The sequence below is a fragment of the Sinohyriopsis cumingii genome, chromosome 5, assembly GCF_028554795.1.
Source record: "Sinohyriopsis cumingii isolate HCF-2022 chromosome 5, ASM2855479v2, whole genome shotgun sequence".
Taxonomy (NCBI): domain Eukaryota; kingdom Metazoa; phylum Mollusca; class Bivalvia; order Unionida; family Unionidae; genus Sinohyriopsis; species Sinohyriopsis cumingii.
This window is the reverse complement of record NC_142965.1, coordinates 121927642-121940416: the sequence shown is the minus strand read 5'-3', so window position 1 is coordinate 121940416 and position 12775 is coordinate 121927642. Positions and strand designations below refer to the sequence as shown.

Below are 12775 nucleotides of genomic sequence, written 5' to 3'. Positions count from 1 at the left end.
AGTATAATAAAGTAGTGGTCATTTTAAAACTATTACCCTCTACATAAAGTAGTTCTTATTCACGTATCATATGCTTGCTTTATAACACTGACTATAAATGCCATTTAAAAACTTTGAATAAACAAAAGAATACATCAGGAGTTACAACTGACCACAGCATACACTGATAAAGTCCTTTAGAAAATCCCCATGATCGTCCATTCGTGATGAGCTATTTTAATGAGAGTGTTAAGATACCTGCCATGGCCACATTGGATGTCCATTTATTTTATTTAGAACCTACTATACATAATACAAAGTCTTCTGGTGAAAACAGTTTGTATGACTTTCCATTCACTAAGATTGGTGATAACAAGATTTTCAAGATGGCTGCCATTGTAGCCATACTGGATATCATATATATTTTCAAGATGGCTGCCATTTAGCCATACTGGATATCAGATAGATTTTCAAGATGGCTGCCACTGTAGCTATAATGAATATCAGACAAGCATCATTTTCATTTAGAATCAACAACAAATGATAAGAAGTCCTGACCTGCCAATGATAACAAGACTTTATCAGTAAGGCATTCAATATTTTTCCATAAATAGGAGCAATTTTCATTAAGGACTGGTGACTTAAAAATATGCTTTAAACAGGTTGAAAGTGTGATCACAGGATGATAAAGAGAAAGGTAAAAATAATGTTCAACTAAAACATGTGAAAAGTACACCTAGGCCATAATTAAACTAAAGCTCCAAACTTCATGGAACTCAAAGGGTTTTAGCTTATTTTCCCAACCTGACATACTCTTGGTGCTTATCTTGACGTTTGATGTTGTGAGAGTTATCATCTCTCTTACCACGAGTCATACTCAAATCAACATATGATGTCCAATCAAAATAATTATTATCTTTCCTGCCTTTTAACCCAAGAATCTGGATGATTTTTTTTTTTTACTTCTGTGCTGACTGTTTAAACTTTTAAAGAGGCTTATCATCTTTCTTCATCTTCAACATAATGGTTTCACCTAATAGATGCCATTTCTTGATGATGCTGCATAAGCAACAGTTTGACACGATTGGCAGTTTAAAATGTCTGAGGTAATCCTGCCTAGTTAAACTGGTTCCCTGATGAACTCTACTGAATCTAATATGAGATCTAGATCTGGATAAAACATGAGATCTGGATCCGGATCAAACATGAGATCAGGATCTGGATCAAAAATGAAATCTGGATCTGGATCAAACATGAAATCTGGATTTGGATCAAACATGAATAAGCCAGCATCAAGATTGACTGTAAAGATATATTTTCAAAATGTCTGCCATTAATTCATACGTCTGTAACTTAAGGATCATTTCTGTAAGACTTGCAGTCAAATCATAAGTTTCAGCAGGACTGGAATGTCTTTGATTTAAAACTATGGCTCAATATGATCATTCATTCATTCAGGAGGAAGAGTGATAAAATTTTCAAAATAGCTGGATATTAATTTCTGAGCAACAGTATTTTCATTCAGGACCAACTAAACCATGGAATAAAGGTGTGTGTAAAGTTTTAGAGCAATCCTAAAAGTAATTCATTGAAAAACAGCCTTAACTTGTGCAATGGACACACAATAGGCCATCCCATAAACATTTCTGGTCTAAAACCAGTAGAGTTAAAAAAAGAACAATAAAGATAATGACAATAAATAAAAAATAAGACTGAGAAGGATTATAACATCAAATTAAGTTCATACATTAAGATTTACAAAAAATAAAACTACTGCAACTTACAGAGTAGATGATTCCTACATTATTATTTTGATAAAGCCATAAGAAAAATATGTGTTTCCAGTATGCTGATTGTCCTTGTTTTTTGTTGCCAAACCTAGCATTTTCCCCCCCAAGGGAATCTTTACAAAAAATAAAAAATTAAAAAATTGTGAAATTTATTTGTACATCTAATTGAGCCAGTTTGTCCCAGTACATTATATATACTAATCATAACATATATTGTTTTTTTTGTTTTTTTTTTTAAATTAAAGATACCTCCCTACCCTAATTTTAAAGTCAGTGCAAAAGGAATCACACATCTTTTATTGGCCTAATTGTATATTTGTAATAACCATATTACCTTTAGAATATTTATTTCCCATTAAAACATGTTAGTTTTTCTCTACTTATTAATATCATGATGCTGTAAATTAGATAACCCGAATACTTATAGTCTTGTGTAGTAATTTCCTTGTAACCAGAAACATTATTTTACACCTACTCCAGACCAACAGTTTAAAAAACATATGGTGAGAACACAGCCTAGGTAGTTTGTTTGGTTTAGTGTAGTGTTTTATGGCCAGGCAGTACAAGAACATCATATAAAAACACCTAAAGTGAAGAAAAAGTAATGAGCACAGGGACATAGCACAGTAGTTGATCCAGACTTGGTCTGATGCTAGGATTTAAACATATTCTCTTCTGGCAAGAAGTCCATTATCTTTGAAGGACCAAAAATGAGATGATTCTTGCCATGTGATGGCTTACAAACTTGAAATGGTCTTCAAAATAAAAAATTACAATGTTCTGATGAACATGTCTTTTTAAAGGTAACTAATATAACTGAATGTCTTTTTAAAGGTAACTAATGTAACTGAATGTCTCTTTAAAGGTAAATAATATAACTGAATGTCTTTTTAAAGGTAACCAATATAATTTAACGTCTTTTTAAAGGTAACTAATAGAACTGAATGTCTTTTTAAAGGTAACTAATATAACTGAATGTCTTTTTAAAGGTAACTAATATAATTTAACGTCTTTTTAAAGGTAACTAATATAACTGAATGTCTTTTTAAAGGTAACTAATATAACTGAATGTCTTTTTAAAGGTAATTAATATAACTGAATGTCTTTTAAAGGTAACTAATATAAATGAATGTCTTTTTAAAGGTAACCAATATAATTTAACATCTTTTTAAAGGTAACTAATAGAACTGAATGTCTTTTTAAAGGTAATTAATATAACTGAATGTCTTTTTAAAGGTAACTAATATAATTTAACGTCTTTTTAAAGGTAACTAATATAACTGAAAGAAATTTCCATGAGTATTATTTATAAATCAACTTGATGATTTGTGCCCTGTGCAATACATTGGATTTTTCCCAATTTGAGCCTGTTCTTAACAGTGCCATGTGAGATATCGAACTTGTGCATACTTTGAAGAAAACAAAACAATATTTAACATCAAAAAGTCCACTACATGGTCCTTTTAAGGACAAAACTGGATATATTTCACTATTCTTTTCACACTATACATTTGTATTTTTGTCTTCAAATTTATATTTGAAAGTGCCTAAATTTAAAACAAAATGTAACAAATTTGAAGTGGCTGATTCCAACTTTCAAGCAAGACTTGTATTATATTGGTAACATAATGTATAATGAATGGAATTCAGGTACAATATTGATTTTTTGTGGAGTGGGGTACAAAACATCTGTGGACACTTGTAAAACTTTTCAACTCAAAAACATATATTTAGTGAAAATCTTTAACACACGTTCCAAGCAAAATCATTACTTCCAAGGTGTAAAACTATGTCTGATGATGAATTATCTTAATCAGCAAATTGTGGTTAGTCAAAATTCATTCATATTTGTTGAATGTATCATGCTCACACACACAAAGCTTTGAATCCAAACATAAAAGATGCTGCCACTAGATACAAAAATGCCATTTTTTTTAAAGTTCAACCCAAACTGGTAAAACATAATGCCACTAGATACAAAAATGCCATTTTTTTTAAAGTTTAACCCAAACTGGTAAAACATAATGCCACTAAATACAAAAATGCCATTTTTTAAAAGTTTAACCCAAACTGGTAAAACATAATGCCACTAAATACAAAAATGCCATTTTTTTTTAAAGTTTAACCCAAACTGGTAAAACATAACGCCAATAAATACAAAAATGCCATTTTTTTAAAAGTTTAACCCAAACTGGTAAAACATAATGCCACTAAATATAAAAATGCCAAGTTTTATCAAAATTTAGAGTGAAGTCAGTACACTTGACAAAAATGTGTTCTGCTGGTCAGTTGCCACTGGTATGGTATGTAATCTGGTCCAAGTTCATCATTCATGTCACAGACACAATATATCATCACCTCAGCTGCATTTTGAACGTAACGAATACTACTTTTCAATAATGTGTTTGATATTATGAAATTCGTATAGTTTTCATTCCACATATTTTGCCAAGTATACTGATTATCCCGATTTCCATAATGAATAAAGTTAGCACACTGAATCTTCTCAAGGAAAACAAGGGCAGCTTTGGTTGCTTTGCCTCTTCTTGCATTACCTTTTATAACAATGTGACATGGTGTCCTACAGAAGAGTATAGTTTATAACCTTCCTCATTTACAACATAAAAAAATCACATAAAGTAAACTAACTCTCTTTTTGAAATGTACTTTTTACATTAAATGTGGGGAAAGAACTCTTACTTGTAAAACGTGATATTAGAACATGACTCAGTGTCATGTGACTCAAGATCTGAATCACAAGATGACTGTCTGAGGCAAGTTCCCTTTTCAGACACCCTTTTTCTGGAGCCACTTATTGAGACTGATGTCAAAAGGTTGTCCTCTTGATCCCTGCCTGAATACTCAAGTTCCCTGTAAAGCTGGCTATCTTCCATCTCATCTAATTTATAGCAGTCGGTTTTAAATCCTGCCACATCACTCTCCATTGACATAGAATCTACAGAATTCTGCTCCTCTGGCTGAGAGGTTGAGGACTCACTATGGAAGGGTGAACCAGAACTCTCCATCTCCTGAGTTCCAGATGTGATTAAATCCTCACACGTGTCATTGCTTATGTCCGAGTTCCCCAAAACACCGATATCCAAATCCTCATAATCTTCATCATGATTGGGAAAATAATCCAGCTGAAAATAGGTGAATAGATAATGAACTCTTTAGACTTGTTATCACTGAAGTACTGAAAGCAAATAAAGGTCTGGAGGGTTGCAGCAAACTAAAACTAATATATATACAATCAAATGGAAGAGCATAAATTCAGTAATATTGCTAAACATGGTCCTTTTTTCATTTCTAAACATACTGCTCAAAATATCTTTTTAATATTCTTCAACATTTTCCTTTCTTTATATGTCATTATAGAATTTTATATTTACGCTGGAAACATTTTTTGAGAAATTATTGTGATTTCTTTTTTAAAAGCATTTTCCACTATTGTTGCATTTAATTTAGTGGATCAATATCTAGCAGAGATAAAATAAGTACACTCAGATCTAACTATTTACATATTTTTAGTTGCCTATCTGGACATTTAAAACTGATCTGAAAGGCCAGTGGATCTATACTTTGTTACTAATTTTATAAAGACCTTGAAGTTACTATTATTAGCAATACAAACTTAATCAGGTAAAACTGAATGGACACTTTACCATTTACAAGAAATGGTTGAAACCCATGAAGCCAAGAATCACTTAGTACAGGCTACTAGCAGTCATAAGCACCTAATCACATCTAGAGTTGATTTATCACACAACGTTTACTTTGAGAAAGGTTGTCATATCATAAAAATGACTTACCAGACTGGGATGTAGCAATAATTAGTATTCTTAAAGCATTTTATGATAACAATTACCCAATACATTATAAGTATCACAAATATCTCTCAAATTCAGCCTTACCAAGCTTGCTTTTATCAATAAAAGTGTGTTAAGTTTGCCCACCTGGGAAGGATTAAAACAACAGTGGTCTCCCCCTTTGGACAGAAGAATTACAACCATCTCCTGTCCATACTTCAGTTACTCCTAGAGCAGGCACACACTTTCTTTCAAAGTAAGAACGCAACGGCTTTTATAATAAAATGGGTAAGTATTAACAAAGAAACATTTTAATTCAAAAATGTGTTCCTACTTCAAACATATTATCTGGTCAAAATTTATTAAGAGAATCAGTAAGAGGTAGAAAGAGAGTATAGTTTGCATCTCACTATACCCAGAAATGGCTTACAGAGTAAAATTTCACCAAATCCTATAGTTTGCATCTCACCATGCCCAGAAATGGCTTACAGAGTAAAATTTCACCAAATCCTATAGTTTGCATCTCACCATACCCAGAAATGGCTTACAGAGTAAAATTTCACCAAATCGAGCATTAAGTGTTCATGTCAATACAATGTTGATTAACATCCCGACAAAAGAGCCCATTGTGCTGATGTTTGTTCTAGCAGGTCAAACTGTGCCCTGAGATGAAAGATCTCTGAAAAAAGTTTTTTTCTTACTGCCTCCCACAGTCTGGATAATGATGGTTCGAAAACATTTTACACATGAACACCATGCTTACAGTACTGACATTACCTTGTTAGCTCATGTGTGCAAAAAAATTAATTTTTCTGGGTAGGTTTTTATACACAGAAACATAAACGATCATATTACGATGTCAGAGCCCGAAGTAAGACACCATCCTTTCCTTCTTCTGACAGTAGAGATCATCAAGATCTCCCCCCTCTCAATGTCTCGGTCCATTTAAACCATTACTGGGTTCTGTAGACCATCCTGAGGCAATGGGTCCAACAGGGAAAGAGGTCTCACTATAAAAGACTGGTGTCCAGTGAGTGGGATCCTGAGCCCTTAAAAAGCTGGAGCCATCATAAATGAAACTGAAGCATTGAAACAAAACAGCAAACAATTTGGATTAACCATTATGTGAGTATAAATGGTAGTTCATTTTGATGTGTGCAAAAAAATTAATTTTTCTGAGTAGGTTTTTGTTATACACAGAAACATAAACAATCATATTGAGATGACAGAGCCCGAAGTGAGACACCATCCTTTCCTTCTTCTGATGGTAGAGATCATCAAGAACTCCCCCTTTTCAATGTCTCAGTTCATTTCAGGTACCCATTTAAACCATTACTGGGTCCTGTAGACCATCCTGAGGCAATGGGTCCAACAGGGAATGAGGTTTTACTATAAAAGACTGGTGTCCAGTGAGTGGGATCCTGAGCCCTTAAAAAGCAGGAGCCATCATAATGAAGCATTGAAACAAAAGTGCAAACAATTTGGATTAACCATTATGTGAGTATATATGGTAGTTCTACTTTATTTAGTGAAGGTACCTTGTGGAAGTTGTAACCCTAAATCAACCAATGAAAGGCAGGCACAATGTCTAAAGATCTCTCGTCAATTTGGTTCAGCAAGGTTCAAACGAGACTGGACTTTTGTATACACTTAGCTGGGGAGCTGATGGACTCTGTGTTCATCATTGGCTCAAATCCTGCCCAGGTTAATTGTAATGTTAAGGTATACAGGCATTATTTGGCCTTTCATGTGTTGTGTCATTCAACACCCAACAAAAGAAGAAGAAAAAAACACCAAAAAACTTCAAACAAAAGTAACCACATAGCTAGGGCATTGAATACACTGCAAAATCATGTTCATACAAAAAACATTTTGAGAAGCGGATCTCATGGCTTACTTCATAACAAACGTGATGATTTTTAAACAGTCATGGGTATGCATCACTTACATAGTTTTTATAGAACAACGAGACGAGCTGGATTATACAAAGACTCCAAAATTCCTGAAAAAGAAAATGTTAATCATGTCATAACATTCTCAATTAACATAGCTACAATTACATACTATCATAATTTCTGATATCAATCAGATTTTAATGATGCGGGAGGTTGTGGGTTCGATCCCCAACCGAGTCAAAGACTTACAAAAATGGTACTAACACCTTCCTTGCTAGATGCTCAGCATTAAGAGGTTAGTGTTAGGACTGGTCGGCCCTGTGTCAGAAGAATGTGACTGGGTGGGACATCATGCTACATGTCTCCGGCATGATGCCCCAGTGCTAGACATCACTATAAAATGCCACATTGCAGACATCAAAATTGTTAAAGCTAAGTTAAAAATCCAAATCACAACACAACAACAACAGATTTTAATGTAAGAAGACTCCTATGGAAACTTAAGGCTCAATCAAAAGATGGTCCCTCTTTATAACACTGTGATATGGTCATGTGCAGATAGCGTATCAAAATACAATAATTTGAGCTCACATTAAAAGGAATTCCAACAACCTGGAACCAAAACAAGGTGGAACAAATAAAGTACCAATAATGAAACATAATCTAACCAAATGAATAGAATCCACAACCTTGCTTGTGTCATATGAGGTGCTTCGATGAGTGTAACAGTATCACAAAGTCACCAGTTTTTAAAACATTTTTATCATAAAAATCAAACACAATAACCAAAGTTTATCTAAGATACTTTAGAAAAAAATGTATTCATGTATTTCAGCAGGCAAGTAGAGGAAAAAAGGAATGAAGGTTAAGAAAATGCATAATGTTCTATGACTTCTATTGGAAAAATCAAAGTTATAGAGTGCCGAGTCAGAACTCAAAGCGCACAAACTGATGTTTCTTGCTTAAGAACTTCCAAGAATATGCAACCAGGCTCTAAACATTTTGAGCATAAAACACAAGCTAAAATCTCCAAATAAAACAGAATAATTGCCCTGAATGCATCAAATTCACTACAAAAAAATAAGCATATAAGCTGAGATACTAAAGATTAAAAAATCATAATAAATCTATGATCACAAATGTCTTATCATTAATGTTAGAGACTGTCAAAATTGTAACTTTAAGCTTCAGCTTTGTTTTAAAAAGTTGTTGAGAATATAGTGATAGGATTATTGTTCAATGGAGAAAAGCATTCCAAGAAAAATTATCGATACTGTGAAATGACTGAGGTAAAAATAATTATAGATTTTTATCAATACTGTGAAGTGACTATGATAGATTTTATTTGTGCTGCTCACCACAAATAGAAAAACAAAATGATCCATATGGAGAAACAATGGAATCCCCTCCTTTATCTACCTCTTTTTAGTACTGACAAAAAAATCTTTGCTTTTTACTGAGCTACAAAAATTTATAACCAGAAACACATATGAAATCATAGTATTTCGCTACTGATTATTAGTCTAAGATGACATTTACTTGATGGCAACATAACCAATGACTAATTGTTAAAGGAGAAAGCTCCTGAAAAAAAATGAAGCACAACTAAATGGGACATGATATCCCCATCTAATGACATTGACCTTGGAGCTAGGGACTTAATGACTGTATGACAAGGTGAGGACCTGAGTAAAAATTCATCAAAATATTTATAGTTTTATAGAGTGATGGCCTAGACAAGGAAAAAGGTATACGACTTACATATCCTTTGTTGGGACCTTAAACATGAAATCTGGGGTCATGACTAAATACATGAAAACCTGTCAAAATATCAACAGACTAAAGTATCATTAAAATATCATTATTGGTTCAAAAGTGATAAAAGTACATGGATAGAGGCAATTGATACATATTTTTCCTGCCATGACCTGCCTGGTCATGATATATAACTGGTTAAAGTTTAACTGATATATCTACAGTGGCACCAAAAGCTATGGTCAAGACATGATCAAAGTCATATACATTTTCCATTGCTGTGGTCTTCACCTAGATGAAGGAGGCATGGCTACAAAATACAGAATCAGATAATTGGCTTACATTTCATCACAATATCTTCAGTGGTTCAAAAGATACTCATAACAAGGATAAATAGCACAGAATTACATTTTTTCTGTTGTGATCTTGGCTATGAGGCTGTTAAAGTTGCCATGGGACAAGTCACACTCTTCAATTATCATATATGTTTGTGCAAAGCTTAAAGAAACACTCTCCATCCATGGTACACAACACAAGATAAATGCTTGGGCATGGTTTCATTCAAATATCTTCAGTGATTCAAAAGTTAAACTCTGTATGAGATACATTACATAATTACAGTTTCGCTTGCTGTGACCTTGACCTTTAGGAAGATGCATGCTATGACCATGACCTTTAGGTATATGTGACACACCACCTAGTCCTCACTGATATATACTTGGACAAAGTTTCATGAAACTCTCTTCAACTGGATGGAAAAAAACATACTTAAGATGGGTGTAAAAAATGCATCTCAAATTGGCTTCACTCAAAGAAGTGCTTATATATTTAAAAGAGTTGTTGTTGTTGTAGGGTTTAATGCCATTTTCAGCACAAGATAGGCTATACATGGCGGCCAGTATTAATGGTGGAGGAAGAACCCGGGAAAATCCCAGAAAGAACCACCGGCACATGAGAAGCTACTGACAAGCTTTCTCACATGCCCACATTGGCCAAATCCGAGACTCTAACCCACGCAGAGGTGAGATGGCAGCGATATGTAACGGAAAGCGCTTTAGACCACTCGGGGCCCCAATTAAGAGAGAACTGAGCTGACATTTTAAAGAAACCAAGCTTCTCCCCACCCAATAATGCTAAATATTTCACTTGTAACATGTAGCATAGTTAAATTTGGTGAAGTGATGAAGCCAAGAGTAATATGATTAGAATTCTATCTCCACTGTTCTATAAGAAGATCTGACAAAGACTGCTTAGGGGTCTTGTTCCGGTCACCTATATTATAACCATAATCGCTAATTTTATCAGCCAATTAGATGAAGTCTTATATCTTCATGTTTGGTTGAATAAGCAGTATGGCTGAAGAGGATCAATGTGTGCCAAATGGTTTGATTCGCTTCAAGTTTTCTGAAAGCTGCATTTCCATTGGATAATCCAAAGGTCACCAGAACGTGACCCTTAAGTGGTCGCTGTCAGATATTCAAATAGGACAATGGAGATCTGATTTTAATCAGACTGAAGCCAACAGCAGCTGCAGAATGGGATTAGTGCAGTAAAAATATTTCCTATTCCTGCCCCCATAACATGATATCATATGCAAAATACAGAAGTAATACATATCACTATGAAATTTTTGGTAACATATTTCAAACTTATCCACAAGTACATCAATTAGGTCAATTAATGCTTTTGCTGAGACTTATTTTATTATTTTGAAATTATTATTTTAATATTATTTCATTCTTATTCGAAGTTTTGACCAACATTTATAGCTATGAACAATTTAGATGCAAGTCTGCCAATGAACAATGTATTTGCAGATTAGGGTCTAAAATGCATTGGCAGATTAGGGCCTACAATGTTCATTCTGCCTATGAACTCAAACCAAAAGTGTGATTTATGTGGCAGAAAATCTGGCTCCACATTGCAGACCTGCCAACCCTGACTAGACCATCTCAGTAAGGCAACTTATTTTTTCTGTAAGCTTGACCGGTTTTCAATAAGGTGTAATAAAAATATCATAAACTGCTAATGTGAAGCTGGAAAATATATTTAAAAGTTTGATATTCGAAACATGCTGCAAAGGTAAACATTATGCTCAACTGAAATGTTTGTAAAATACATGCAGACCTTATTTACCACTAGTACAGTTGCACAAACTTCAGTTCCAAACACTATGCAGCTCAATGGCTTGTTGCTATATCTCAACTTGATGTCATTCTTGGAAATTTGTTTTATTTCACATGACTATGACAATCATATCTCCCGCCAAAAGACATATTCAAACTGGCATGTGATGTCCAAAAAACCTTCCTGCTTTTATTTACAAGAATCTGAATATTCCTTTTTATTCTTCTGTGTTGATTAATAACACTTTTTAAGAGGCTTATTTTCCCTTTCATCTTCAACATGCACTGCATACTGGATGCCATTTTTAAAAAAGCTTTGCACGACAAAAATATTGCAGTTTAAAGCATCTGAGGTGCTGCTGTAAAGTTAGTCTGGTTCCCTGACGATTTTCACTAATTCTAATATGAAACCCAAATCCAAACCAACATGGATGAACCAACTATCCAGATTTTTTGTCAACAATCATTTTTGCATAGTTTTCACTTTTAGCTGCAAGTCCTATTTAAGGGTAACTTTCATAAGACTTATGGCAAAATTGTAAAGGTTGGCAGGTCTGACACTGTCTGGAGTTTGGTATCCAAGTAAATATGGTAGCAAATGTCATCCAAGGTCAGAGGTTTTTTGGTTTCCTCCCCCTGAAGGACTACCAGCCAGGCAACATCTGGGAGTACTTGACAATATGTGTATTAAACAGTTAGATGAATGACACCATCTTAAATCCAATTACCATTACATAATCAAAGATATAAAGAACACATATGCAAGAGCAGAAAATCTCATTAAAGACCTTTCCTAAAGCAAACAAGCTGTATAAACCATTTAAGTCACAAGTTAATGCGCAGAAAGACTTTAATATGGCATGCTGTCAACTACTGTATTCAATGTAAAATCAACACATACTTTCAAATCTGCCCTCATTTCAGTCGAAACACCTAAAAATAATCTCTAACTGAGCAAACTTGTCTCAATCCCTGCATGCCTCAGGAGATAGAAGTGGGTGCTGAATTCTGCCAACAATATATTGTAATTTTCTTGAAACTTGATATTATGTATGTCTAATTTCTTATTACCACATAACGTTGCAAGCCAAATCAGTCTAAAAAATGAATCTTGTTCATGCTTTATTTAGCTCAACCATATTAAGAGAGACAATGTACCTCCAAACTGGAGATCTTGCAAAGAAGGAAAACTCTATAAATTTGTACTTTTAAAATGTTAATTATACTATTATTAATATATGCTTAGTATGACCCAAATAATAATTTCTTATGTGCACAATGTGGGCATATGTTAAATATGGCACCACAAACACTAACTTACAAGTCAAGTTCAACTGAAAACAACAATGACCCTTACTAACTGTTGCATAATTTGCCAGTAGGGTTCATTTTGTTTGTTCTATTGATTACTCCAAAGAGAC

General features: G+C 33.9%; 1 protein-coding gene across 1 annotated transcript in view; it reads right to left on the bottom strand.

Moving 5' to 3' along the window:
- The window catches only part of LOC149800094 (protein timeless homolog), an 89481-nt gene that overhangs the window by 28874 nt on the left and 47832 nt on the right, over window positions 1–12775 (bottom strand). The window contains exons 7-8 of the mRNA XM_089958350.1: window positions 7527–7580; window positions 4470–4912 (exon numbers count right to left, since the gene is read on the bottom strand). Of these exons, the coding sequence (XP_089814476.1) occupies window positions 4470–4912; window positions 7527–7580 (497 nt within the window). The remainder of the gene's footprint in view (window positions 1–4469; window positions 4913–7526; window positions 7581–12775) is intronic.